At 51.7% G+C, this 26,528-nt stretch overlaps 9 protein-coding genes across 9 annotated transcripts; 5 read left to right on the forward strand and 4 right to left on the reverse strand.

Annotated features, from left to right (window-relative positions):
* Positions 1-1,808: 1,808 nt before the first annotated feature.
* Positions 1,809-3,230, forward strand: NCS54_00500500 (BTB domain-containing protein; the record flags this gene model as incomplete). Its single annotated transcript, XM_053150522.1, has 2 exons — positions 1,809-1,973; positions 2,037-3,230. The coding sequence occupies 2 exons, from the start codon at positions 1,809-1,811 to the stop codon at positions 3,228-3,230; spliced, it is 1,359 nt and encodes a 452-aa protein (XP_053006497.1).
* Positions 3,231-3,986: 756 nt separating this feature from the next.
* Positions 3,987-4,343, forward strand: NCS54_00500600 (Hypothetical protein; the record flags this gene model as incomplete). The annotated part of the gene is made up of 1 exon (XM_053150523.1): positions 3,987-4,343. The coding sequence occupies one exon, from the start codon at positions 3,987-3,989 to the stop codon at positions 4,341-4,343; it is 357 nt and encodes a 118-aa protein (XP_053006498.1).
* Positions 4,344-4,907: 564 nt separating this feature from the next.
* NCS54_00500700 (Hypothetical protein) lies at positions 4,908-5,755 on the forward strand (the record flags this gene model as incomplete). Its single annotated transcript, XM_053150524.1, has 2 exons — positions 4,908-5,335; positions 5,395-5,755. 2 exons carry the CDS (start codon positions 4,908-4,910, stop codon positions 5,753-5,755), a joined length of 789 nt encoding a protein of 262 aa, XP_053006499.1.
* Positions 5,756-7,500: 1,745 nt separating this feature from the next.
* On the reverse strand, positions 7,501-10,307 carry NCS54_00500800 (Hypothetical protein; the record flags this gene model as incomplete). The annotated part of the gene is made up of 2 exons (XM_053150525.1): positions 7,501-7,818; positions 8,496-10,307. 2 exons carry the CDS (start codon positions 10,305-10,307, stop codon positions 7,501-7,503), a joined length of 2,130 nt encoding a protein of 709 aa, XP_053006500.1.
* A 1,189-nt stretch (positions 10,308-11,496) lies between these two features.
* Positions 11,497-13,491, forward strand: NCS54_00500900 (HET domain-containing protein; the record flags this gene model as incomplete). The annotated part of the gene is made up of 1 exon (XM_053150526.1): positions 11,497-13,491. The coding sequence occupies one exon, from the start codon at positions 11,497-11,499 to the stop codon at positions 13,489-13,491; it is 1,995 nt and encodes a 664-aa protein (XP_053006501.1).
* Positions 13,492-13,907: 416 nt separating this feature from the next.
* Positions 13,908-15,230, reverse strand: NCS54_00501000 (Hypothetical protein; the record flags this gene model as incomplete). The annotated part of the gene is made up of 1 exon (XM_053150527.1): positions 13,908-15,230. The coding sequence occupies one exon, from the start codon at positions 15,228-15,230 to the stop codon at positions 13,908-13,910; it is 1,323 nt and encodes a 440-aa protein (XP_053006502.1).
* Positions 15,231-16,413: 1,183 nt separating this feature from the next.
* NCS54_00501100 (Hypothetical protein) lies at positions 16,414-18,716 on the forward strand (the record flags this gene model as incomplete). The annotated part of the gene is made up of 2 exons (XM_053150528.1): positions 16,414-17,001; positions 17,052-18,716. The coding sequence occupies 2 exons, from the start codon at positions 16,414-16,416 to the stop codon at positions 18,714-18,716; spliced, it is 2,253 nt and encodes a 750-aa protein (XP_053006503.1).
* An 858-nt stretch (positions 18,717-19,574) lies between these two features.
* On the reverse strand, positions 19,575-21,060 carry NCS54_00501200 (Aa-trans domain-containing protein; the record flags this gene model as incomplete). Its single annotated transcript, XM_053150529.1, has 2 exons — positions 19,575-19,628; positions 19,687-21,060. The coding sequence occupies 2 exons, from the start codon at positions 21,058-21,060 to the stop codon at positions 19,575-19,577; spliced, it is 1,428 nt and encodes a 475-aa protein (XP_053006504.1).
* Positions 21,061-23,812: 2,752 nt separating this feature from the next.
* On the reverse strand, positions 23,813-24,739 carry NCS54_00501300 (Hypothetical protein; the record flags this gene model as incomplete). Its single annotated transcript, XM_053150530.1, has 1 exon — positions 23,813-24,739. The coding sequence occupies one exon, from the start codon at positions 24,737-24,739 to the stop codon at positions 23,813-23,815; it is 927 nt and encodes a 308-aa protein (XP_053006505.1).
* Positions 24,740-26,528: the final 1,789 nt, after the last annotated feature.

The raw sequence follows: 26,528 nt of genomic DNA on the forward strand, positions 1-26,528 counted from the left end.
TCGTTGTTTGTGATATCCGACTGCTCCTGAGGCCAAAGAATAATAATCTCCGCTCGTTTGTGGGAAGTGAACCAAATTTTCGGCGGGAACTCCAGGATCTACCTCATTTGCCAGCGAGCGCTGAAAAACAAAGCCCAAAAGAGTGGTGTCGTTCTCTGGGTCGTTATTGAGCAGACGCTGGATTTGGTATGGCTGCCCCTTATTCCCTGAGCCTTCAGTCCGAGGGGTGTCTGTTTGAACCTGGTCAAGTCAGAAATAGGACGCATAGAGGCGAAAATAATAGTCTCATAAAAAGGCAAGGCTGCTTAGATGAGTGCCTACCTCTCTAGTGGACATGGGGTTCTCAAGCCTGGGCGGAGCGGGAGCGGATTGTTGACCTTTGCGCTGTGCGATGAAAAGTGACGATAATGAGGTCGGATGAGAGCGCTGGGTCATGAAGAATTTCTGAGCGGAAAAGTTTGTGGTTAAATAAAAGGAAATCATCGCAGCGACGTAAACTGATTTCACCTAAATACGCTGTTGCGATAACATCGCTGCGAGCTTTTGAGGTGACAGGGGGAGGGGGGAGATGCAGGCTGTGGCGCCCAACTAACAATTGTCCAATAAAAACAGGTCTTGGGTGGTTTTATGGTGATCCTGACCGCTTCTGGATAATCCTAAGAGAATGGGAACGTATGATGTGAGCGAGGGAGAATACAAAGGTATTCAAGCGGCGCTGTCAATGAACCCATTGTCATCGAAGACTGTGAGAATGGGATGTCGTTCCTGGCACTATTCTTGAAAAACTAGAAGAAACTCAAAAGAAATAAGGTCGACTCCTTTCAGACTTTTTACCTCTTTGTCTCTCCTCTCGGGTCAGGTATGTGGATGAACATCCCCGTGCCTCGTCCCAGATATCAGACTGTTTGAGTATTGAGCATGGACAAGTCTGCTTCTGATATATGCACATGTGCATACCTAGCATTTCTTCCTCTGGTTCCATGGGGAAATGGTATCGGAGTTATCTTGCTTTCCTTCAAGGTGGTCGTTGCTGGTGCTAGAAATCGCTGAGCATTATCCCCATTTCCACACCCAAACAGCCAAACTTGGATATAAGCGAATGGTAATTATTACTTTCATATTAAGTTAAGACAATTTCTATCAAACTTGGTCGTAGAGGCTTGTGGACTTGGAGGCGCTCGAACTTATTGGCAGGGCAAGCCGAGCTGAGTGCATAGGTGGTATTCGTTGCCTTGGCGATTTTGATGGCCGCTGCGCAAAGATTTATTGTAAAGAGTTATCACATCCAAAGAGCCTTACACTCAATCATGGTCAAACTGAAGTGGAATGGTAGGTAGAGCATATCGATACTGTTCTGAGTGAGTTGGGAGGCGCTGCGGGACAAGTCAACGCCAATGACAAGATATCCTCATTGCACCTTTTTTCAGTTCTACTCAGCCAGTTTAGACCCATCTAATTTTCCCCCTCTGTATAGCGCCAGCCATGGCTATTGAGATTACAGTGATTGAAATTCTCCGTGGGTCACTTTCGGGAGCTCGGGAGCAGCGGCGCGTTCCTGCCGCAGCGAGAGGAGAGGCCAGTTGCCCAGCACCCCTCATCCTAAGCCTTAGGATGCACGAACAGGCACGCGAAATTATCGCGACTCATGATCGTGAGGCGCGTTTTTCTTCTCTTTCTCTCATCTCTCGTTCTTTCAACTCTCCCCTGTTTCGCCTCTGTCGGAGCGCGGCCGCATCGGGATACAATACTCAGCTCGCGTGCGACCCTTGATCTCTATTGCTGCACTTTGCACTTCACCTCTAGTCAACATGCTACCTCCGGCCGTCAATAACGGCATGCTCTCTGAACTTCTCCAGACGGGCAAGTTCAGCGACTGCACCATCACCTGCCAGGGAAAGAAGTTTAAGCTTCACAAAGTCGTCGTCTGTGCCCAGTCTCCCGTCATCGCCTCGGCTTTGGAGAAGGCCTCAAAGGTATGTCATCGCTGACGGTGTTTACTTCGAAGCACCAGCACAGTTTGCTCACCTTATCTTCAGGAGTCACGGAGCAGCTCGCTCCACATCACAGGCTTCGACCTTGCCACAGTCGAATGCATGGTTGATTTCCTCTATCACGAGGACTACATCATCAACGGAGATGTCCTCTGCATGGCCAACACGTCTGAGTGGGCGCCTCCTCCCAACATGCAAGGTAACGGCCTCTCTCCCGTGCGTCTTGCGTCTGGTGAATTCCGATTCTCATCATTTGCAGTCAGCGGATCTGGAAACAGCACGCTCGAAACTCTGCCTCCGGGCCCCTCTCCTCCATCTACTCCTCCCCCGGCCGTGGTGCGCGATAGCCTCCTTTGCCATGTCGAAGTGAACGCGATTGGCCATTACTATAAGCTGCCTAAGCTTTGCGATCGCGCAACCAGGTACATCCAGGACATCATCTCAAGCGACGAGTTCCCCGTCGAAATATTTCCGTACCTAGCCATTGCCGCCCACAAATCGAGTGAGGACACCCAGCTCCACGATCTGGTTTTTTCCTTCGCCGCGGAGCACGTCCAGATACTGTTGAACACTACCGGTTTCGAAAAGCTCATGGCCCTGCCCAACTTCGGCTTGAAGCTCCTCCAAAAGACTGTTGCCAAGCTGCAGGCGAATGAGAATCAGCTTGCGAAGATCCAGGATCAAAGGGTGCGGGATCAAGAGAACATCGACAGACTCCAGCAAAACCTCTCTGGCCTGAAGGACAGTTTTTCGGCCGTATCTACAGAGTGTGACCTTGCCACCAAGAACTTGGACTTGGTGATGGAACGCGACAGTGCTCAACGTGCACTTGACGAGGAGAGAAAGCAGAAACTCGCAGCCGTGTCTGGATGCGACCGCATCAAGCAGGATTACGAGTCAGAGAGAACTAGAGCAGCGGCTCTGCTGTCCTCGCGCGACAGCCTTCAAAAGGCCCTCGACACTGAAAAGCAGAATTACGCGAAGTTGTGGTCTGAACGCGACGCACTGCAGCAGCGAATGACGACTCTGACCACCCAACACAACAGTGTCACTGCTCAGAAAAACACAGCCAGAAACGAACTGGCAGCATTGGAAAAGAAGATTGACGACCTCCTGGACATTGTGGAAAACCGCGACGATTGCCGCAACTGTGGAAATGATTTCGGCTGCTGGATCGAGGATGTCGACACCAGCTTCATCCTACGTTGTGACAACTGCAGGTGCCGGCATTACAATTGAGGTCTTCTTGACTGGCAAGCCAATGAATCATGTTTGAGAGGTCTAGTCCATCGCGGGAGTGTTGGGTCGAAAAGTGTTCTGGAATCTGGGGTGGTGTCGCCGTGTGGCACGGGAATCTGCGGGAGGTCATGTGGCGGTTTCACAAGATGCATCAAGAACGATTATCGAATTTGACTTGCCGATAGGAGGCTCTATTAATAAAGGTCTAACTGATCTTGGCAAACCGGCCGCTGCTGCTCGGATGCCTAACTCGATTTCGTGCAGTTGTGATGTGTGAGGATTGCTCTAACTCGACAGGGGTGTCGTTCAGCTGGAGAAGATCCCAGCAGACGGTACAATGTGGCGCCGATAAGATGTTCGCTTATCAGAAGAGCGGGCACCTCGCCCAAGTCATTGGCTAAGCCATAGCAAAAGTGTTAGTGTGCTATCCGTACCCTGTGTCAGCCACCATCTGCGCTGCAACATGCCAAGAATCACGGCGTGCCCCTTGAATGAGGTTATGAGCCTAATTGAAACGCTGGATCCTGGATATCTTTCAGCCCTGCGAGGATATGGTTGCTGTGAGATGCACTCTATTTAAGTCCACTTTTCCCAGTCTCTTGTCCTGCCTTTGTATCTGATCTTGTCCTTCTCTTTGGTGCTTATTTGGCGGAATTCTGAGCCTGGGCAAGCCATCACCAACTCACACTTCACACTCTGCACCACGCTTGACTCGACCCGCCACTTATCGAAACGCCATCGCGCCTCATTCGATTGATGGCTGAAAAGACCCCGACCCCAGACGCCAACCCAACGCTTACACAGCCTCCCGCGCCCATCATGGCCCCTCCCGAGAAGTCATCCAGCTTCCTCAAGGTCATCGCCTTCTTCGACCTGCTCATCAAGCTCGCCGCGACGGGCGCCCTATTCGGTATTCTTGTCATCCTCCTGCGCATCAGCTCGCATCTCGGTGACATCACCAGCGGCGAGACGCCCATGGTGGTCAGGATCTCGCAACAATTCGACTCAACACCCATTCGCGTGGCGGCGTCGCAGGAGTCGACGGCGGGTTATTTCCAGGTTGCTTTGACGAATAGCATCAACAACCCGGTTCACTTCAAGGTGGATGAATAAAGGAGGATATCCATGATTGTGGTTGTTTGTTGAAGTGCTCGGTGGATGGAGGAAGAACACGGCCTCAACACCACCGAACGCCGGACGGGAAGGTTTTTTATTAGCGATGCACGCAGATACACGAATACCCATGCTTTACAGTCAGCAATTATCCATTATACATGTCTTTTCTACCATATGTTGGCTCATTACTTCCTCGAGACGCGCAATCGTCGAACATGCATCGGAGAAGCGAGGCGCCCGTCACTTCTCGGCAAGATCACTGATTCGCTACGTGCCTGGAAACCATTTGATCTAGAGTCGATAGTTTGGCAAAATATTGGCTTCAGCTGCGCGCTAACAAGTAAATACGGGTCTTCAACGGTAGCGGCTCGTCCGGAAGTGATTAGTCTTGCATCGAGAGATTGCGAACAACCAACAACACTGACATTTTTATCTTGTAAGTGGGTATTCATAAGGATCAGAGATCGCCCTTCTCGTGTTTCTCAAGCAGTCGCTCGTTGTCTCTCGCTTGATCTTCTGTAGCTTTTGCTATCTGTCACTCGTTAATTAATTCCATTCACAATGGCTCGTCACTTTGTCGCCCTCCTCGCTGCCTTTGGTGCCCTCGGCGCCAACGCTGCCGTCTGCCGACCCTCAGGATCGACGACCGTGGCTACCACCACCACAGAGGCATCTTCAACCGTCAGCGTGGCATCTTCCACAGCCACCGAGACATCCAGCACCATCAGTGTCGAGTCATCCACGGCTACCGAGTCCTCCTCCACTGTCAGCATCGAAACCTCCACGACCATCACAGAGGCCTCTACCTCCACTCAAGAGTCTTCAACCATCGCCAGCACCACCGCCACAACCTCTTCCGCTGAGGTCTGTGTCGAAACCCAGATCCTTGTCAACCCCAGCTTCGACGACAACGACAACGGTACCCCTTGGGTCTTTGGTCAAGGAACTCGATTCAGCAGCGAGCTGTCCCGTTCACAGCCCTACGGCGTGTATGTCATCTAACTCTAACATCCGTTGACACACACAGAGAGACTAACAACCCAATCAGCGTCGCCTCTTTGACGCAAGCCGACAGAACAAGGCAGTTTAGCCAGACCATTCCCAGGGTTAGCCCTCACAACTACCGGCTCCAGTACTACTTGATCAACTACAGCGCCGTCAGCGCACCCTTCTTTGCCTGCTATGTCACCCCAAGCATCAACGGTCAAGAGCTCGCCCAGGGCACAGAGGTCGGCACCTTGGGCCAAATCGGCTGGCAGCGGGGAGAGGCCTTCTGGAGCACGCCCAGCGAGACTGAGGATGTCACCGACGTCGAGGTCATCTTCAATGTCAGCTGCGATGGCGATTTCAGCCTCGTCCTTATTGTCTTGGATGACACCAGCCTCACGCGCGTGTGCGGTGCTCAGTAAGCCTGGTGCTGAACAAGGCCTTCTCATGACAGGCAGCCAAGCTGGGGTGGGGGGTTATCAAAGATGATAGCGGATTTAATTTCTAATGAAGAATCAGTGCATCACAATTGCGACTTGACTGCGTGGGACATGTGCAATACGATAAGCTCGAACCTCGCCAAGGGGTGCTCAACACTATCCAGTTGGCTGGTAGTGCGTGTATTTGGTCTGAGATGAGTATCCTGTGAAAGTAACCACGCGTAAAGGGAAAGATGAAATGGTAATTGAACATAGTTTCGTGGCCATTAAATGAGCCTGGCATAGCAGCAAATGAGATGACCAGTTGAAACTAGTGCTTCCTTCGAAACTACGTTGCAAAGAAACAACGTGATTGTAGTCTGATCTACCCGATTATTGACCAATGGATATCTATTCATCTGTGTTCTCTGTGTTATTCCTAATGCTTTGTATGGCTCAATGTTGACGAAATTGCAATACCGAAGGTATTAAATCATTATGAAGTCGATTCAAAGCTACAGGTGCTCATGTATCCCATCTTGTGATTTCCCTCTCGACTCGGCCGATCTAGGACAAGAGGTTGAGAAGGCAATAAAGCATCGTCTCCTAGAATAAACCATTGTTAAGGCTGGGCTGGGTCCACTATAACTCTAGATGTTTCCTGACTGGCAGAGTGCTCCCAAGGCGTGTAACGACTACGCGCGAACTCGGTCAAATAATGGCTCTAACACTACAATCATCCAGATAAACATACGGATTCTTATTGTGGAACTATCATATCTTATGCTAACATTGTTGCGAATCTGAGCGTCTTTACTGATGTTTACCTTGTTGTTGGTGACCAAGACACGCTTGCGTTTGCCATTCAACGTCGCGAACAGGGATCGACAGCGCATGCCATGCTTAAGCCCACCGTCACAACCGGCAAACGTGAAAAAGAGCTATCAACATATATACATCATGTAGTTTTAAGGTTATCGCACATGTATCTGCCTTTCTTGGGGTTGCAAACAAAGTTGCTTTTTCGTTGCGTTACTGGCCGGTGTCCTGCAGAGCTACCCTATTCCCGACTGCAAGGATGCTGTTCCCGGTCGCGATTACGTAGCATTTGGCGCTGCAACACGGCCCAACGGATCCATTTGTCCTTGAATCAAACCCAAGCGAACACGGGGGCGGTAAATAGATCATGCACTCCAGACATTGACGACGTCACGCGGAGAGGGAGAGAGTGAACGGTCTTAGGCAAATCTCATTCTAACTGTTATATGACTTGATGTCTAGGCTGTCTAAACAGGAACAAAAATGTCAAGATGCAACTATTCCTTTCTGCATGTTGTGTTGTGTGTGTATCATGAGCCAAAAAAGTAAATGTATGTGTACCCCCCTGATTTGATCCCGTACCGAGGCCCCCCGGTGATGATGGTCCGGCGGTCGGGAGAAACCGTGGTGGCGCTCGGGGGTGCACGTGATCACCCGGATCGAGACCGTGGACCGGCCCCACCCGGGCCGAAGCAAAACGCCGAGAAACTCCGGATGCGCAAGAATGTTGATTGAGTGTCGTGAGAGAGTGGCAAAGGATGCCAGAGCGATGTAAGGTGATTGATTGATGTTTCCATCGCTATTGTATTGTCATCGATCGCCAAGGTGTAGTTTGGGAGGGAGGAGGAGGAGGTTTTGTGTTGTTGGTGTGTTGTTTTAAGGGGTGCTGACGCCCAACCCCCGAAGTCGGCGGCCTCTCATTTTTTCGCTCAGGCCTTCCAAGCAGCCAGGTTTCCCAGCATGCCACGGATGCTGCGGCGGCTCTCGTCGACAAAGGCAGGAGAGTCCTGGCCCTGCTCGACCTTGGACTCGACGGCCGTGAGGACGCGCATGTGCTCCCTCTTGAGGGCCTCGAAGTCGTCGTCCAGTTGCTTGTGCCACGGGTACAGCACACCCACCTGGAAGCTGAGCGCCGAGCTGGCGACAACAAAGTTGGTGACGGAGAGAGCGCGGGTGATGATCATGTTGACTGTTGGAGGATTGGTCTTTGTTGTTTTGTTGTTGTTGAAGTGAAGGGTGTTGACAGCCTAGACACGCAAGGAGAAACAGTAGAGAGATGTGAGTAAGAATGAAGGAAAGGAAAGAATACCGAGGAGAGAGAGAAAGAAGGAGAACTCAAGACGAAAGAAAAAACCCAAACGCCATTAATAAAAAAACCCCGCAAGCGGTGCGACGTTTCCCGATCCAGCCAAAGAGGTAATCCTCCCGGGGAGACGGGGGGGAATAAACAGGAATCTTCTGGTTCTGGGCCTCGAGCCTTTGCATGGATGGCTGAGGTTGACAAGTCAGTTGACCGGGGGTGTGGGGGGTTTTGTTGGAGGCCGAACCGAACTCCGGATTCACATGTCCGTATTGCAATGCAACTTCATGACTCCCCACAGGGGCAAGGATGATGACTCTTGTTTTGAAGTTTTTTTTCAGCTGTGGTTTTCTTGGGGGAAGTTGGAGACTTTGTCTGGCCTTTGGCATTGCACTCTGAGACTACCTCTTGAGGCTCCTCACACGATCAATGCCAAGGGGCCGTTGAGCTAGACAAGTGGAGGCCCGGCAGCTGACAGGATCCGCACGTGTCTAGGCTGCAGGGTCTGGACATTACTTGATCACTATTCCCGACCCTAGTCCACGTCCAACCCCAGAGTCACGGCCCATAGCCGGTCTACATGCCGACCGCATACCCACTTGGGAACCTCCTCGGTCACGTCACAAGCCGCTCTTCGATATCCATATCCCCGGGATCATGTATCCCTGACCCGCCGACCCAGTGCTCCATCGTCAACCCCGACCGGAAATGCGCTGCCAGGTGATCCGCCCGTTCCTCCCAGCTGTCCATCATGACTTGGCAGAAGCCGCACTTGCTCCTGATCGCATCTTGGCGGTGCTGGAGCAGGCTCAGGTCCGGCTTCCACCCGTCCCACTTGCGGCAGCCGTGGAACTTGTGCAGATGCTGCCAGAGGTGATCTTTGCGCGTAAACTTGCGCTCTGAGACTGGTCTCTCGGCACAGGTGTCGAACTCGTGAGCCTGGATGTGTTCGTCGCTTGGTGAGTCGTTGCCGCAAAAGAGGCATTGAGGGCTGCTCTTGTTGACGCGCCAGACGAGGAACGACTGGTCGGGAGAGACAGGAAGCGAACAGATCCACGCGTCGAGACCGGGGAGGTGAATGGATCTCTCGTGTCGCACCCAATCGTACTTTTTCTTAAAGCTTTGCCGACAAAACGTGCACTGGAAACCCACAAACTTCTTGCTTTTTGACCTCGATGATGTAGGTCGTGACATGGAAGGGCCTTCACCCGCTGAGCTGTTGGCAGAGTGAGACAGAAACGTGTTTTCCCTTGAGCGGAACGAGTAACATGAAGACGCCGAGTTTGACGAAGCGTCTTGAAAGGCAGACTGCCAGAGCGAGTCGTTGCTCACAGACGAACCGGGAACATCAAATATCCCCAGGTCGTAGCCCTCGAATGAGCTGTGAGCGCTGGACTGAGCAGAGAGAGCGTTCTGAATGGCGGATGCGGAGGCCCCTTCCTCTTCAGGAGGCGAGTTGCGCCAGCGATCCATAGGCGACATGTTCTTGCGGAGGTAGTGAGGCATGGGTGATCCCGGTGCAAATCCTTGGCGACCGCGGCCTGGAGAGGTAGAGTAGGCTGATGATAGTCGATGTCGACGTCTCGTGTTGGCGAACCAGTTGACTACCTGGCTCCGGCTCAGTCCGGATTGCTGGGCGAGGCTGACCTTTTCTTCCTCGGATGGATAGGGATGGTCAATGTGAGAGATGAACCAGTTTCTCAGCACTCGTGTCTTTCGCACAGATCGTGTATTCGCCCGTTTACCAGACAATGCAGTGAGTGAAAGCTCTTGAGGGTGTGACAGGCCGCTTTGACCCTCCTGGATCGTCGTCGGTACACCTAGAACATTGTCCTCGCTCACTCCATGAAGATGACCAATGACTGGTTCAGACGTCTCAAAGGCGGAAGGTTCTCGCTTTTGACGGCCAGATAAGCTGCACTCACGGAACAGAGCGACACAGCTGGAGCACGACTTGGTAGGGTTGGGATTGTCGACGGTGGTGTGGAGGATGAGGCATTGGAGTCGTCGTCGGCGACAGTTTGTGCAAGGCGCGGGAGGCCGAGAAGCGCCATTCTTGATGAAGAACTCATCAATAGTAGTCATTGGCGTCTTTACCGGGTCATTGCTGGTCGGTAGAGGCGGCGGATTACCCCAGTCAAGGGCGGGCTGATTCAGAAATGAGAAGTCATCGGCGGGAGGACCGGTCACGGCCCTGGCCTGCTGAAAGTCGGCATGCCAGTCGATCTGGGCATTTGGAAAGCCCGGACTCGGTAGATAGAGCCCGCTACTTGGGTTGGAGGTGTGTGAGAGCGCGTCGACATGGCTATTGGCGCCTGCGAGTGAGTTTGAGGAGCTGCGTGATTGAGGGGCGAGATCATCCACGTCGTCATACGGAATGGCCAGTTCGGTGTTGTCGCCGCCCGAGTATAGGATGTCGTCTAGTGAAAGCTCCATCGTCGCATTGAGTCGCTCAGTCACAGGATGAGTCTGTGGTGAGTGAGGAACGGGTCGACGATGTGAGAGCGGAGTTTGGCGATAACGTCACGCGGCGAGGATGGTTGGAGTTTTGGGCTTAGTCACTTTGATCGAGTCAAGACGGTCTAGACGGAAAGGGGAGCCTCACAGAACCAACCAATGGGCACCGACTGTTGCAGCCTTGATGTACATTGTCTGCATTTGAGGCAATTATTTTGTAAACTGTCAATTTCATTTGATCAATCTTTTCGTTGTTTGAGTCTGAAGGTGCAATTTTCACGTACTCTATGGTGTTAGCGGGAGGTACTTAGAGGGCGCGCTGTGGCTTGAAGAAAAAACTACTGTGTCCGCTGAGATGATTCCTCGCCTTCGCTGGCTGACATGGCTAGAAAAGAATAAAAATGTACTTGCAAACAGAAACTCAGAGCCTACTTATTGTAGCATTTATTTCTTCTAGTAGATAGCGAATGTTGTTGTCACTCTGGTTAGCAACTGCCCTCCTAACGTCCCCGCGCCATGTGTGAACCCCGCTGTAGCGTTGGCGGTGTCAACGGCTTCTAGACAGCGCTATTGGCCCAGCCCAGATTGCTATTCTCGAGACTTGCATTTCACCAGGTAATTGGACCTCAGTGAGGACCTATGTATGATCCAACAAACGATCTCAATAACACAGTGATCGAATTGGGCGACTCAGGCTCGAACGTCGGGTGTTTGTGGAAGGCGCAGGCCGTCAGCGATGCTCGACTCATGCATCTACCTACCGACCTGGTAAAAGGCTACTCAATGGACCATCTTATAAAGGAAGGTCCCTTTGAGTTCCCAAGTGGAGCCCAAGCAGATAAGTGGCTCGCCTTCTCACTCGCTTGTATTTCTTCGAGATGTTAACTGGCAAGTAGACGTGTTGGCCTGGGTCACTGGAACTTCACAATGGTCTGCCCAATAGCTTCAACCCCTCATAGAATGAGGCTGATTCCCATGCAAGAGTCTGCCGGACTTTTTATCTTCCGGCAATTCTGCCCTGCCTCCCAATCTGCCTTGTAAGCCAGGCTCCAGCGCTCATCTTCAACCCCTTCCGATTTGGAGGCTTCCATGTCTTGGCTCTTCAACTCGATCGGCAACTGGTATCTCCACGGCCAAATGGTATAGTTTCGCAACGCTTCTGACCAATATGAGTTCTCAACCAAAGACTGTTATCACCATCTCAGGCCAGCGAGCACCTAACCGCGAGGACGCCTCAGAGATTTTCCCGGGCGTGAACCCTCAAGCTCTTGAAGTACCACAAGACACGCCGAAATTGGAGTATGGTCGCCTTCCAAATTCTACCAGCTTTCGTCTTCTTCAGGTTCTATCAGACGGCGGCCAAGACATTTTACGATGCCGGATGTTTGATGCAGACCTTGCTACCCAAGACACTCCGAGATATATCGCGTTGTCTTACACATGGCATGAAGAGAGTCTGCCCAACATATTCCGGCCCATATTGATCAATGAAAAGTACCTGGCCATTAGCCTGAATCTCTGGAACTTCCTCCAGAATTACCGCCAGACAGCCGGCGAGCGCATCATTTGGATTGATCAGATATGCATCAACCAAGACGACCAGGATGAGCGTGTGCAGCAGATCGGGCAAATGTGTGCAATATATGAGCGCGCCTCTATGGACCTTTTCTGGATCGGCGAACCGGACGAACACACGGAGGATGTCATGGACATGCTGGTGTCGCTGAATCGTCTGGAGATGTCCCACTCGGCCTCGGGCCATCAGCGTCCTAGCATTGATGCTCTGCTTAACCCTATTTACATGTATGCTGTTGAATTGCCAGTTTATCCCTCCCCAAAATGGGGTGCTCTCATGCATTTCATTTCCCGGTCCGCATTCAAACGTGCCTGGATCATTCAGGAAATCGCCGTTTCTCGGAACGCCTCGATATTCTGTGGGTTGTTGATGCTACCCTTTGATGTTCTCGGAAGAGCTGCCACATTCCTCGTCGAAAGTTCCTGGATCAAGCATCTTCACGATGAGTACAAAGTGTCTGGCGCCGCGGGATTTCTGACGGGCATGATGAACTGCCGCATGCGGCATCGGGAGGGAGAACGTCAGAGTCTGGATCTCTTGCTGGCATCGACCCGGCGTTTCAAGGCTACGATGCCGGTCGATAAGATATTTGCCCTGATGAACTTGGCCGAGAGTCGGAGGTCTGAGCCTCTGCCACCTCTACTCCGACCAGACTATCGAAAGTCGGTAGTCGAGGTCTTCCGGGATGTCACCCTTCACCTCATCAGCCAAGGCTCCCTTGACATCCTTTCTGGTATCGAGGATGTGAAATTCCGGCATTTTCATCAACTTCCAAGTTGGGTACCCGACTATAGTGTGCATCAGGTTGTTTCTATTCTCTGCATGCCACCTAGGAGCGGAAACTCGACTCTGTACGCTGCTGCTACAGGACGGCAGGTCGAAGCTCGATATTCATCCGCCGACCCAAACACCCTGGTGCTGTCGGCCTACAGGTTCGACACGATAGAAAGAATTGCCCCCTTGGCAGACCAAGCAAGTCAGATTAGATTGGAGAATTGGGGGAGCATGCTGGACTTTGGGGCACGATATCCGTCCGTTAATGGCGAATCTGGCACCATGATTGACGCATTCTGGCGCACGCTGATAGGAAACATCGGCCTAGGAACGCACGAGTATCCAGTGCCACAAGAGTGGATCCAACATTTTGCTGCATTTGCATCGCAAGCTAGGGAGGAACTCTCACAGTATCTTGCGAGCTCCCATGCAGCTCCAAGGGAAGAAGGCGAGACTTCAAGCTTGACCCCTGGCATCGACTCAATACTTGGCGCGCTACGGAATGTTTTCCCTCCTAATGAAACCTCGGGAAAAGATACTGGGCGGTTTGAGAGCACTATGCACCATATAGCGTGGTCCAGAAGGCTCTTTGTCACAAAGGCTGGGTATATGGGCCTGGCACCTCCCTCTGCTCAGCATGACGATATAGTAGTCCTTCTTTCTGGTGGGCGTGTGCCGTTCATCATTCGGAAAGATAGTTTGGACTCCTCTGAGCATTACCATATCGTGGGGGAGGCCTACGTTCACGGGATTATGGATGGGGAACTCTTGAGCATCATAGACAGTAAGTGGGTAGACTTGAGCTTCCGATGAATAACTCGTCCTCAAAAACCACTATCACCCCACTCCGGGAACTCTCCTCTTCATCAGATGCAGGCTGAGGAGACCCCTGAGGGTGAAATTTCCTTATATTGTCGAGGGCCTAGCGATCACTGCATGTGCCGTATCTGGGGGCGTGGGCTGGTCGGTACGGTTCGGTTGTAGCTCGTGAGATCAAAACTCTTCGGTGGCAGAATGGGCGAGTGTGCAGAGGTCTTTGACCGGATTAATAGTGTGGGCATACGTGATTATTACACATATATCGCTTCATTAACCCAAACTAGCATTGCAAACATAATACAGCACTTCCTGACAGCTTTTTTGACCAAGAAACACCCAAAATGAGAAATACTTTCCACCGAAATCAGTCTCAATGATGCACCAAGTGCTTCCTCCCGGAGCCCAAAACGTCAGTTGGCTGGAGCGACAAGGAAGCGCAACTCGGCAATGTATGGCCCATTCTCCATGACGACGTCGCCCCGGTGCTCGATGAATTCGCTTGCCAGGTCAACCATGCCACAGACCTTCATCTTGTCAGGAACCTGGAAACATTCTTCTTCCACGGCATCCCCCCTAATCTCGTCCCCGCCGGTGCCAAAGGGTCCAAGCGTTCTCTTCGTGGTGGTGATGGTCAAGTCGAAGATGAGTTTCTTCCTGGTATCCTCAGCCAACAACCCCTTCTTCCATGTCGCCCCTGTAATCAGCTCGTCATCCTCTAGAAAGATCTTTTCCTCGGCGCCGTCATAGCTGAACTTTCCGTATGACGCACCGTCGTAAGCCCCCGTCTCCGCCCAAAGCGAGTTTACAGCGAAACCATGGGATATGTCGAGCCGAATGACGTTTGTAGGTGCCGCTTTCTTCAATTCGAAAACGAAGTCACCGAGGTCAGGATCTTGGCCGAGATACTTTTTTTGATAGATCCTGTCATAATCTCCCACCCTTTCCAGAGCTTCATCGGGAACTTTGTCGTATTTTGCAATCAACGACTGAGCGACGGCGTCGAACTCCTTGCGAATGTCAAACGATGAGGCGGCTTCGGGGTCCTCTGTTTGCTTTGAAGCCTTGGCTGCAAGCTTGGAGATGCTGTCCGAAATGGCCTTCATGATGGTTGAATGCGCACATGCGTTCAGTCGCAAGGGTGCCACATCGTGAATGGGTTTCGTAGAGTCCTCATAGGTGAGGTCGCCATCGAACAGCTCCATTCCAATCATGACAACAGTACAGTTTCCTCTGCCCTGGAAGAAGTGGCCTAGCCGAGCCCATGGAAGAAGGCGTTTGTACAGAAAAGGAGATTCAGGTGTTCTCGCGAGGCGGAAGCAAGAACCGAGGCGCATCCGAGCATAGATGGGATAGCTACGGGGTTCTAGACACAGCGTGGCACTGATGTAGTAAAAGAGTGACGACGCTCTAGCAGACGCGTTGCCAAGTCCCACGAGCGAGCACAGGAAGAACCACTGTGCATGGGAAAGGAACTCGCCGACACTTTCGGGGCCATGATACTCGAAGCCTCCATCAAACACCATGTTGGTGAAGGCATCAGGCAAACCGAAAACTTGGTCCAAGGTTGTGCCTTGAGCAGCGGCGATGGCTGTCACCGCCTCAAAAAGCGTCTTTGCACTCTCTTCGCATGATTGGGAATCCTTCCTGTGTTGTTCATAGAACAGCTGAGCTTGTTTTGTCAAGCCGGTGTATCTTTGGCCACGCTCGAAGGGGCCCATCTTTGGAGCAGCCATGCTGAGAGTATGCGGACGATATTGCGCGGCGTTAGATTGACGCTGGCAGGAGGAGTGGCGACCGGAGGCGAATATACTCGACAGTTGTTTTCTGAATGGGAGTCTGAGGAGAAGTAGTAGTGAAAAGAAATCGACCGAATTAAGCTGCAAAAGCATGGCTCGACAGGCCCTCTTGTATTAAGCTTATTTTCGGGGGAATCTGCCTTGGCCGGTCGCCATTTGCGACCCGCTGCACGCTGTGATCCAGGCCCCTCGGGCTGAGAAGTTGGCTTATTACAGCGTGTATGATTGGTATGGCTATCGCCTAAAGCAGTTTTAGTGGTCAGATTTCCCCAGTGGCTGCGGCCTCGTGAGGGTCTTCAGTTCAGCTCCCGGCACTATTGGGGCGCATTGCATTAGCATGAGGATAAGGAAAGCAATAGAACTTGTTCCAGATTACATTCCCTTGCACCAGGCTTTTCTTGGCAGCACGGGAGGGAGCCAGCTTTGACATCGAGCATCTAGATCCACGGTTGCGATGGGTGGAAGAGTGTCTCAAGGGAGATACTCCGAGGCTGTTGAAAAGAACCATGGGCGGCGGATTGCCAAGTTGCACTGTTTTCACATCTGGCGGGGTCAACAAAAACGAGATGCTCGATGTCTAGGATGGATAATGTTGCTTAGAGTACGAATGTTTGTGTTGAATGTACACCTTGGAGACAGTTGAGCCCGTGAAATGAGTCCAAATTAACCGCTCAAGTTGCGCCAAGTCGCAATAACTGGTGGTCTTGTTCAGAGATGCTCTGGGCGAATATCGGAATACGCGACTCGTGATGATGCCGAGGCCGGTTCCTCATCTGCGGGGCATCATTTGCTGTGGATCTTAGTCGTCGCCTTCAACCTGACAAAGGTCGACTACCAATGTACGCAGAAGGCGCATCGCCCAATGTCGACATCCATCAATTGATGCCCCCTCTGAAAATATTTCAAGTATAAATATCTCTCAAATCTCCTTGGATAGTGAAGAAAACATCTCAACTTGGATGTTTGGATCAAGAGCTGAGCCGACCTTCATTGTTACCTCATATCCATCATCTGAAAGACCCGTTTGTTCTCCATCAACCCAATCACTGTGAATCCCTTCGTTCCCTGAATCCCTTCTTCACCCCCTTATCCTTCTCGGAAACTCCATTTCCCCGTCATCATGGCCACAGCTCGTCGCCCTGTTCACTTCAACTCCAAGGATAAATCATGGACCTCCCCCGCCCCCTCCTCGACGGACGTCATTGATCGCTTCCACCAGAGCCTCCCCGACTACCAACCAACACCACTGGTCAGCCTGGAGAGCATCGCCAAAGAAATCGGCGTTGCTGCTGTTCACGTCAAGGATGAGACCAACCGCTTTGGCCTGCCTGCCTTCAAGATCCTCGGCGCCTCTTGGGGTTCATTTCGCTCCATCACGCAGAAGCTGGGGCTGCCCCTTGACTCTGACATTGAGACTGTGAAGAAGGCTGCTGCGTCTCATCAACTGGTGCTGTATGCTGCTACCGAGGGTAACCATGGGCGTGCAGTGGCGAGGATGGGTGCCATCTTTGGCATTGGGGCCGAGATCCATGTTCCCTTGACTGTGCATCCATCCACCGTCAAGCTCATTCAGTCGGAGGGGGCTACTGTTGTCATCAGCAAGGGAAGCTATGAAGATGCCATCTTGGAAGTTGAGGCGGCCTCTAAGCACGAGAAAGGTATCTTGGTCCAAGACCATGCCTTTGGTGACTACCAGGATATTCCTCAGGTCAGTTCTTCTCCTTCAATCAAGACATTAAAAATCTGACGCAGATACAGTGGATCGTTGATGGTTATCTCACTATGATGCGCGAGGTAGACTCGCAGCTCGGCTCCTCTACTGCCGATTTTGTCTTTGCCCCCGTTGGTGTTGGCTCCTTCGCTCAAGCTGTCACCTCCCACTTCAAGAGACAAGGGACTTCGACCTCTGTCGTTACTGTCGAGCCAGACACAGCGGCTTGTCTGTGGAAGAGTCTTGAGAGGGGAGAGTTCTCAACGATCCCAACATCTGGCACCATCATGGCTGGCCTCAACTGCGGAGTTCCATCAACCATTGCCTGGGAATTGTTGAAAGACGGCGTGGATGCGAGCCTCACGGTTTCAGATTTTGAATCGCACCAAGCTGCTCTGTACCTTCAGTCGCAAGGTGTTGAGGCTGGACCATGTGGCGCTGCTTCGCTCGCTGCACTCCGCAGACTCACGTCCTCTGACAAGAAAACTCTGGGTCTAGATGAGAAGTCTGTCATTGTTCTCTTCTGTACAGAGCGCAACAGAGACTATGAAACTCCCCTTGATGTTTCTGGTGATGATCCCGTCGCCCTCACACAGACCCTTGTCCAGATCAACTCGGCAAGCCCAACGCTTGGCTCCGTGCCTGGCCCCGGAGAAGTAGCCATCGCTCGCTATGTTACGGCTTGGTTGGAGCACCGAGATCTGGAATCCCACTGGATCGAGTATACCAAGGGTCGTCCGTCGGTTGTTGGTGTCGCGCGTGGTTCTGGCGGCGGCAAGAGTTTGATGTTGAACGGACACGTCGACACCGTTACTCTGATGGGGTACGAGGATGATCCTCTCAGTGGCAAGATTGTTGATGGAAAGCTTTACGGTCGTGGCGCGGCTGACATGAAGTCTGGCGTCGCAGCCGCAATGGTGGCTCTCGCCAATGCCAAGAAGCTCAGTCTTCGAGGCGATGTCATCTTCACCGGTGTTGCCGACGAAGAAGATGCCAGTATCGGAACCGAAGATGTCCTGCGTGCAGGCTGGCGGGCTGATGCTGCCATTGTGTCAGAGCCAACAGACCTCGCTATTGTCCATGCCCACAAGGGCTTTGTCGTTCTGGAGCTTACAGTCCACGGTCTTGCGGCACACGGCTCGAGGGCTGATCTCGGTATCGATGCTATTGTGAACGCTGGGTATTTCTTAGCTGAGTTTGGAAGATACGCGAAATGGCTCCAAGAGGGCCCTGCTGATCCAACTTTGGGAACCGGCACGGTTCATGCTTCCATCATCAGCGGAGGCGAGGAGTCGTCCTCTTACCCTGCACGATGCACCATCACCATGGAGCGTCGAACTGTCGATGGAGAAACGCCGGAGACGGTGGAACGAGAGATCCGAAAGGTCATGGCCAAGGTGGCCAGCGAGGTCCCCAGCTTCAAGGCTGACCTGAAGGTCACGTTCAGTCGTCCCGCTCATTCGACTCCGCTGGACCACCCTTTCACCAAGCTCGTGGCCGATATCGCAGGCAAGGCTATAGGAAAGGACGCTACTTTGGCTGCGGGTCCATTCTGGACCGACTGTGCCCTACTGTCTCAAGAAGGGATTGTGCCTTTGCTTTGGGGTCCAAAGGGCGAGGGTCTTCATGGTAAAGAGGAATGGGCGGATGTGGATTCGATAAAGAAGGTTACTGAGGGCTTGACGAATGTTGCTGCCGAATTCTGCAAATAGTATGGGGAATATGCATCAGTAGAAATGTCAGTACAGGAGTTCACCCTGGCAGTTGTGTCGTTATTACAGAACGATCAGTCGTCATGTTTGACCCTCTATCTCGGGTAATGTGATATGTAGTATCCGAGATGAATCGGCGGTGAGAACGAATCTGCATGCTCTTTTCTTTTTCTGTTGTCCATCTACATCTCATCTCGCTCTTGATGGAGCATGGGATGATTCCCAAGATCGAAGTATCTGCATCTTACTACGCAGGATCGTGCATGAACTATTGGAGGCTCTTGTGAGACATGAACTTCCTTTTCATCCCATCTTGAATGAAAGGAGAACCTCCGCAAAGAGCAGACATGGGGGAACGGAAATCCACGGGGAAAGCACAGTAACCCCATTCTCTCCGCTCATTCAAGAATCTCCCCCAGTTTCAGGTGGACCTCTCTCGGATCGAGGGGAAGGAGGAGAAGTGTCCACCTGTGGCAATTCAGCTGTCATCTTTCACCTTGCTTTGCCGGCGGCTCACCACATGGCCGCCGGGACGTTACCCACTCCCCAGACATGGGGGTTTCGATCAGTCATTCAAATCTAACTTGTTTCGCTACTGACATTCATGGCTATAGTCTCATTTCTTGGCATCGCCGGCTATCAGCGGGTGTTGTTGCAGCAGGGGTCTTCGTCTCCCTGTCGGTGCCCACATCTGTCCCATGCACTCAAGAATAAAAGGAAAGGATGCGCTTGGGCTGAGAATAACGCTTCAAATCTTGTACACTGGCGATCTATTCATATATACACTGCCACATCTTACAAATCCATCAAACAACTCCGAAAACCAGCAGAGGGGACTCAAACGAGCTGTCCCTCGGCTCACTCGGTGCAAGAGAACGGTGTCCGGAAAGCACCAATCTTGTAATGGTGTTGCTGTTCCAAGGGTCAGTTTTGAAATTAAACAAGGTAAAATCAGGTTTGAGAGACTTACGATATCCTTGATGGTGGCGTACGTTCCTCCGACGAGGACGAGAAGACCGAAGAGGAAGGCCAGCACGCAGCAGATGGCATGGAGGATGTTCTCTCGGTCGTACCACTTGCCCTTGAGGAGAAGCTTGTACCACATGATAGGTGGGAAGTACAGAATGAAGCCAGACACGAACAGGGCGGAAATGAGCGAGAGGAGATCCGAGAAGAAGGGGATGGCCTCGCCGAGAACCCAGGAAAGAGCCGTGATGGCGGCCAGAACGGCAATCCAGGTGATCCAGCCCTTAGGGGTGTTGATGAATCGGATGATCGAGTTCTTATAGAGACGGATATGAACATAGCGAGCAGTAACCGTGTTGCCGATGGCGCCGGACACAAAGATGACGGGGAGGGCGACGCCAAAGGCCACCTTGGGCATGACACCGTCGAGCGAGAGAAGAGCCGGGCTCTGAACATCAGCTCCGATAAAGGTGTAGATGAGAACGCCTGTAACGGTGTAGATGACCATTTCAACGATTCCCAGAACCCAAACTGACTTCATGTAGTCTGATGGGGTGTGCATTTCAGACTGGAATGGGGTCATGAACATGGAGAAACTGTAGGCGAAAATCATGTTGCAGATGGCTACCATGGCGTCCTTGAAGGTGCAGCCCTCGGCAGGCCACGCTGACCAGTTGACGGCGGCCAGACCACCAGGGGCGTTGGAGGATTGGACTCCCGACGCGATGACGGCGATGAGAATGGCGGACATAACGGAGACAATGTCGATGTAGCCCAGAATAGCGGCTTCAGTAAATGAGGGTGGGATGGCCAAAACAAACAGGAGAATCGCTGTGACGATTCCAAAGACAACGCCGCATGTTCCCTTGTCGCTGAGAACGTTGAGGGCGATTGTGCCCGTGAGAACGTAGGAAGAAGTCATGAGAATCAGCTGCAGCACGTACATGCCGCCAAACAGCTCCTCTCCGAAGCGGCCCATCAAGAGGCCACCAATGTCGCCATAGTGGCCAATCGAGGGATAAACCACCTTGACTTTACCAATGATGTAACCAGTGTAGATGGCAATGAGACCCAGCGTAACGCAGCAGAAGGTTCCTGCTACAACACCGAGAGTCGCAAAAGCACCGGGGAGACTGAAAAGACCAAGGCCAATGGCCTCGACCATGAGGATGACGGTCAGGCGCTTCCATCCTAGACGGTGGAAGTGCGCCTCTCCCTCGGCGATCTTTTGCTTCTCAAAGTCGGTGATGGTGCCGGGGGCTTGGTCGTAGGAGTCGTTGATCTGGGCAATCTTGTCGTCGTCAAGCCCGTGGTTCTTTTCCGTGGCCGAGGGCGCCGGTGGCTGCTGAGATATCATCATGTTGTTTGCGGTGTCCATGTTGAAGGAATGGATGCAGTGGGAGGTGTAATTCTGGGGAAAGTCTGGAGAGAAACGAAGCGAGCTGCTTGAACTCCACGATTTTCAAAAGAAGACACCGGGGAAGCGACTAGACGCGACCCTTTTTAACAGAATCATTCTGGCCCAAGCTCTCATCGGTCGAAATGGAGACGATCCCCACGTTGGTGAGAAGGGGAGGCACCCCATAAGGAGCCCCGTGTTGTTGTACGTAAAAATCTGGTGATGGGCATTGAAACCTCCGCAAGGCCCATCCGTGCTGGAGTCGTCGGCCCGTAAGCCTCGAATCACCGACGGGCGTCCGAGAAGCTATTAGCAAACGATTGACGAAGTTTGTGGAGTGCCCTGGACTCGCCCGTTGCGATGGCACTCCGGGGACTCCGGGGGCGGGCGCGATTCGAATCGTCCTCCATGTCCGCCCCGTCAGCTGCTGATTGCGTGGTATTTACGTACTTTCCGATGCGCGCCATTTAGCAAGTTTTCCCCAGGTGAAAGATGAGGAGTTGAACGCGCCCAAAAACATAGGGGAGGCTGAAATTTATGTGGTGCCCTGTGTCTGGCAGGCCTACTGCATGGCGCCCCTTTCAGAGAGCCTCAAAAAGCCGCACATCAGGAAGCTTTCCGACGCTAACGACGGCTCTTGGTAACGACGATGTCTGATAGGGCATAGCGTTCCCGGTCTTGGAATTGTTGATCGTCACAGCGACTGGCCGGCGGTGGCCGGCGGCGTATCCACTTGTCGGGATCAAGGTCGTGTCAACTAGACAACTATCCCGTCGCCGGCGGTCCCAAGTGGAGATGCGAGTCAAGTCGCGCCTCAGGCATGGCGAGCGTCGCCACAGGTTGGTACCTGCACGACGCTGACCTTGCTAATGTCATGGAGTAATGGGAGACGCGACGAGATAGGCAAGCCGGTCGCCTCTTGGCTCAGCCACGTCTGCTGTTTCATCAAGGCTTGTATTGGTTTGAACCAACCGGCCCACGCCATCTATCCCTTTTGAACGGTTCGAAGCTATTTGATAGGCTAGGCAATGCATGTTGCGATCCGGTTGGTGACGGCTCAAAGAACTAGATCATGCGCTTGGTCAGGGATCTTGAATCAAGCCCGGACCTTGAAAGTCTCAGGCATTCGATGTCTCGGAACACATTCATGAACTTGAATACAATGAACCAACATCAAGTCACCTGTGTAATTCGGTATGTGTGAAAATATCGACAATGCTAAACAATTTGTTGTGCTCCATCTGTAAAAGGATTCGGCCCTTTCGGTTCCATTGACCTTTCAGCGATAAAGCATTGACTTGACAAATGTCATAACCTAAACTATTACTCCATCAAAATAAACGTGATTGGAGTATGGGGCAGTCAGCACGGCTACAACAAGCGAGCGTTGGCCAAAAGCCAAGACAAATCTTGTTTGTAAAGGCATTCAAGAGCCAAAAAATACTCGAGTTTGTCAAAATTTGTACATTTTGGTTCTTTCTTTTCTCGTCTCGGTCTCTTGCCCTTGGATTGTTGGTGCTCTTCATGAGCTGAAGCATTTGGACCTCGGTATTTATTCTCGTAAAGAAAGACCATGTGACACGGTCTACAATTCAGAGACCTGAGAGCACACTCACTGTCAGCTGCAGAGAATACCTGGTACTCGGCATGTTGTTCTGGAATTTCGATGCAGTAACCCTATAACAAATCTGGCAGGGCTCAATCTCTTTACCCTACTCCATTTGTTAAGAGCCTGGATCCCTGCGCCCAACTATCCTATCGGATCGAACCATTTGTACAAAAGTCGTTCGACCTAAACTTGGAAGAAGTCTTCTGAGAGACTTTTAGGGCTGGTCTGGTGGCGGAAGTCAGCGGCTTCTAGAGCCGCTCGGCTCGGCAGTGACAGAAGGTCTTCCCTGATGTAGAAGGTCTCTTTGGGGGCGACCATCCCACTCTTTGAAAGATCTTGTTTTTAACGACTCTGTTGGGGGCACCAAAGGCGTGGTTGTTTCATGATTCTGTGGCTGCCCAAGCAGGGCGACAATGACGCCCAAAGGCAAAGTGCCTAAAATAGCTCAGTGAGCCCCTCCTCTCTTGTTGAATACGACTATTGTTGGCCTTTTAGACCTTTTGATTTGAAGCCAATAAAGTCCATGTGATTGGCCGCTAAGCGCAATACTATCGGCCATTGCATTTGAGCGAAAAGTGCACAGAAATTTATCGTCAAGCTTGGCCTGCAACCCAATGGCATGATTGGATGCCCCGCAACAAGTCAAACTGGATCATAAACCTGACCACTTTGCAAAAAGAACCAATAATGAGTATTGAAACTCGAAGTGATGGTTGCTGAGGTGAAGTTGGTGGTTGTATATGACAAGAGCCTTCACGTAACGTAAGGTTTTGGTGACTAACCACCTAGGTCTATCCACGACATGTTGACACCTCACCTCCAATCAAAGGCTTACTATAAGATAAGGAACTTGAGATATTTATTTAAAAAAAAAAAAAAAAGAAAGTCTAGGCCCACAATTCAACTCATCCTGACCCAAAGGGGGTCTTTGACTCTATCTCGAGGACCGGGTGAGGACGGTCAGTCCAACGGGAACTCTGGTCTCACTAGCTACTGATTGATGAGCGCACCACGAAAAGCCTTACGTCTGCTCGAGGCTCTAATAAAAAAATGTACCCCATTGCGCATCTTCAATCCTCTCATCAGTAAACTCCCCCCCTGCCGTCCATTCTGTCGTACCTCTCAATTCTTACCATCCTTGCTCGGATGCAGGAGTTTCCGGGCAGCATAAAAATTGGCTTCTCGGATGCTGACAGGCAAATCGCCCTTGGAGATTGCTGGATGCTTCTTCCACTTAGTTGTCTTGGAGAGGAGGTTTTTTGGGATATCGTCCTCATCGGGGTGAAGCCCATAATAAGGATCATCATCCAGAAAGTCCAGTAGTTTGCCAAAGGCCTGCCTGGCAATGTATCCCACGATAAGACCCACGCCCTCTTCGTCGTCTGGCTTGAAAGACAACACCTTGCCCTTCTTGGTGGACTTGGAACGCGCTTCCTTCCACCACTGTTCAATGTTTTTGTTGTCCTTTGCTGCTCTCTTGGACCGCGAAACACTTAGGATGGCTAATTTGGATGCTTTGGAAAGGGCTTTCTGGTCGTCCTTTGCGTTCTCTTTCGCTAGTATTCTCCCAAACTTTTTCGTGGCAGCCGATCTTGCTTCGCGAGGGAGGTTGGTAAGTGTCAGTAAAGCTGCAGGGTCTTGCTTCAGGCGTGGTTCCAAGGCCATGGGGAATATTTTATAGTCCAATGCAAGCTTGTTGAAGTGATTCAGTGCTTTTCGGTACTGCTCCGGCATGAGGATGGCGTCGGCCTTGTCGACGTGGATGGTGGACTGGGTTGGATCGCTCGTGTCGCACGTGTCCGCGCCCCCGTCAACCGTGGAGGCCAGTGCCATATTTCCAAAACACTGAATGGCAGCAAAGCCTTTTAAGTACAAGTTGTAAAACTCCAAGCCAGCTTCGAACCGGTTACTCCATTGCGAGTCTCTGGGGGTCCAGGGCGGCTTCATGTTTGGACTTTTGATCTGTGTGAATCTGATAGGGAGGCTTGTGACGGAGCCGAACAAGGATAAGAAGGCGAGAAGCTGCAAGCCATACTGGAGTTTCTTCATGGTTTTCGAGTGTTCAAACGCAGGAGTAAAAGCGAGACGAATGGAGACTGGGGGAAAGAATGCTTCGGCTGGACTCAGACTAGGTCTGATTCGAGGCGATGATGGTTGCTGGGATCATGGGTACAGATGCCCTTAAATGCTGCTGTTGCTGCTGAGCAAGCACTGAATCATAAACGAAATAACTCCGCCACAAATTACAAACATGACTGTAGATTGAAAAAGGCTCTGGCCGCAAGGCAAACTGGAGGCAGACACTAGGCGTCCAGCAAGTCTGACGTAGGTGGGGGTTGTTCCATTTCATGTCACCAAAACTCAGTCCGTGGTTGGCCTAGTGAACTGTGATTGGTCTTCTCTTTCTTGGCAGCATAACCGAAGCCAACATTCACATTGGCCAGACGTCATCCTCTGAGCCTCAGTCAAAGGCGCAGCTTAGACTCGCATAGTGCTAATGAATGATTGGAATGGTGTTTATAATGAGATTACAAAATCAGACAATCACATGATGTCCAGCTCTGGCGACTTCAATAACATGCTGAGCGAGCCAGGTCGCATACTTGATCGACTCGAGCTGCCGAGGCCAACTTCGGAACTCTCGGTCACCTGACCTCCTTCATCGCTTGCCAAGCCTAGACCCACCACTCCCTACCCGTGTCTGGCCCGGTTAGCCATTGCATATTGAGAGACCAAGTATCGTAGCTTTTAATAAACCTGAGGGCCTTTATGGCTCCTTTTTGTGTCAAGAGAGGAATTGACATTTCTGAGACTTAGGGGCGGAAGCGGCAGCTCAACGCACATACTTCCCAAACCTCAACTGTCGGCCTCTAGAACACTCCTTGCATACGACCGTGGGGAACCGGCCGGAGTTCCGGGAAGGGTGTACACACTTTTCTGGTTTCTTAAGCTAGACAGCCTCATTTCTCAGTAGGTAGGGTACAGGTTAAGCTGTACCAGCACAGCCTCCATGTTTCACATTATGACATGACATGAAATATTATAAAATCAATTGCCGCTTAGATATACCGAAAAGAATCCCGTCTTGCAGCCCAAGAGTGTGGTTATCTACCGTCTCCAACACTCGTTACAAACAGGGCGTTAGCAATTCAAGCAATTATGAAGAGTCTAGAACCATAACGCATGAACTGTTAGTGTACATAGCCACTTCTGTCTGAGGGCTTCCAGCTGTCTGCGTAGTCGCATGCCCCTTTGATCACTAGGCAGGGCAAAATCTCCCACACCCCCGCACCCTCCATCTCAAAAGCGATGGTATTTTCTCTTTCCGCGATGCCATCTCTCTGTTTGGCCGAGTTCATCACTATGTCCCCTGACGCAATGAGACCAAAGTGTATCTCGGGCTTTGGTGGATTGTCACCTGGAAAGGGATGTCTGGCCTTCAAGTCTCTGTCTTCGCCAAGCTTGCGAAGGTATCGGGCCATATTCCTTTTTATCTCCCTCATGCTTCGGATGCCTTTAAACTTGTTGAGGGTTGACCGGATCTCAGGGTTAGGCCTTCCTAGCGAGTCGAGTAAGGTGCCTTTTCGTTCGAACCGCTCCGGGAGCTGACGGCCGAAGTCATACTGGACGACACCGTTACTGATGATAACATCGCCCAGGTTTATCGGTTTTCTGGTGTCGTGAATGACAGGGACTACGCCGCATACCCCAACTAAAATAGCGAATTTGATTTTCGGAAAGCTCGTGAGACAAGTCATGGCAGCTTTTGCAGCAGCAGACTTGCCCATGCCTGACATGTGGACAAGGACAACATTGTGTCGCCCTATGATACCGGTGG

Source organism: Fusarium falciforme, chromosome 4 (assembly GCF_026873545.1).
Source record: "Fusarium falciforme chromosome 4, complete sequence".
Lineage (NCBI taxonomy): Eukaryota > Fungi > Ascomycota > Sordariomycetes > Hypocreales > Nectriaceae > Fusarium > Fusarium falciforme.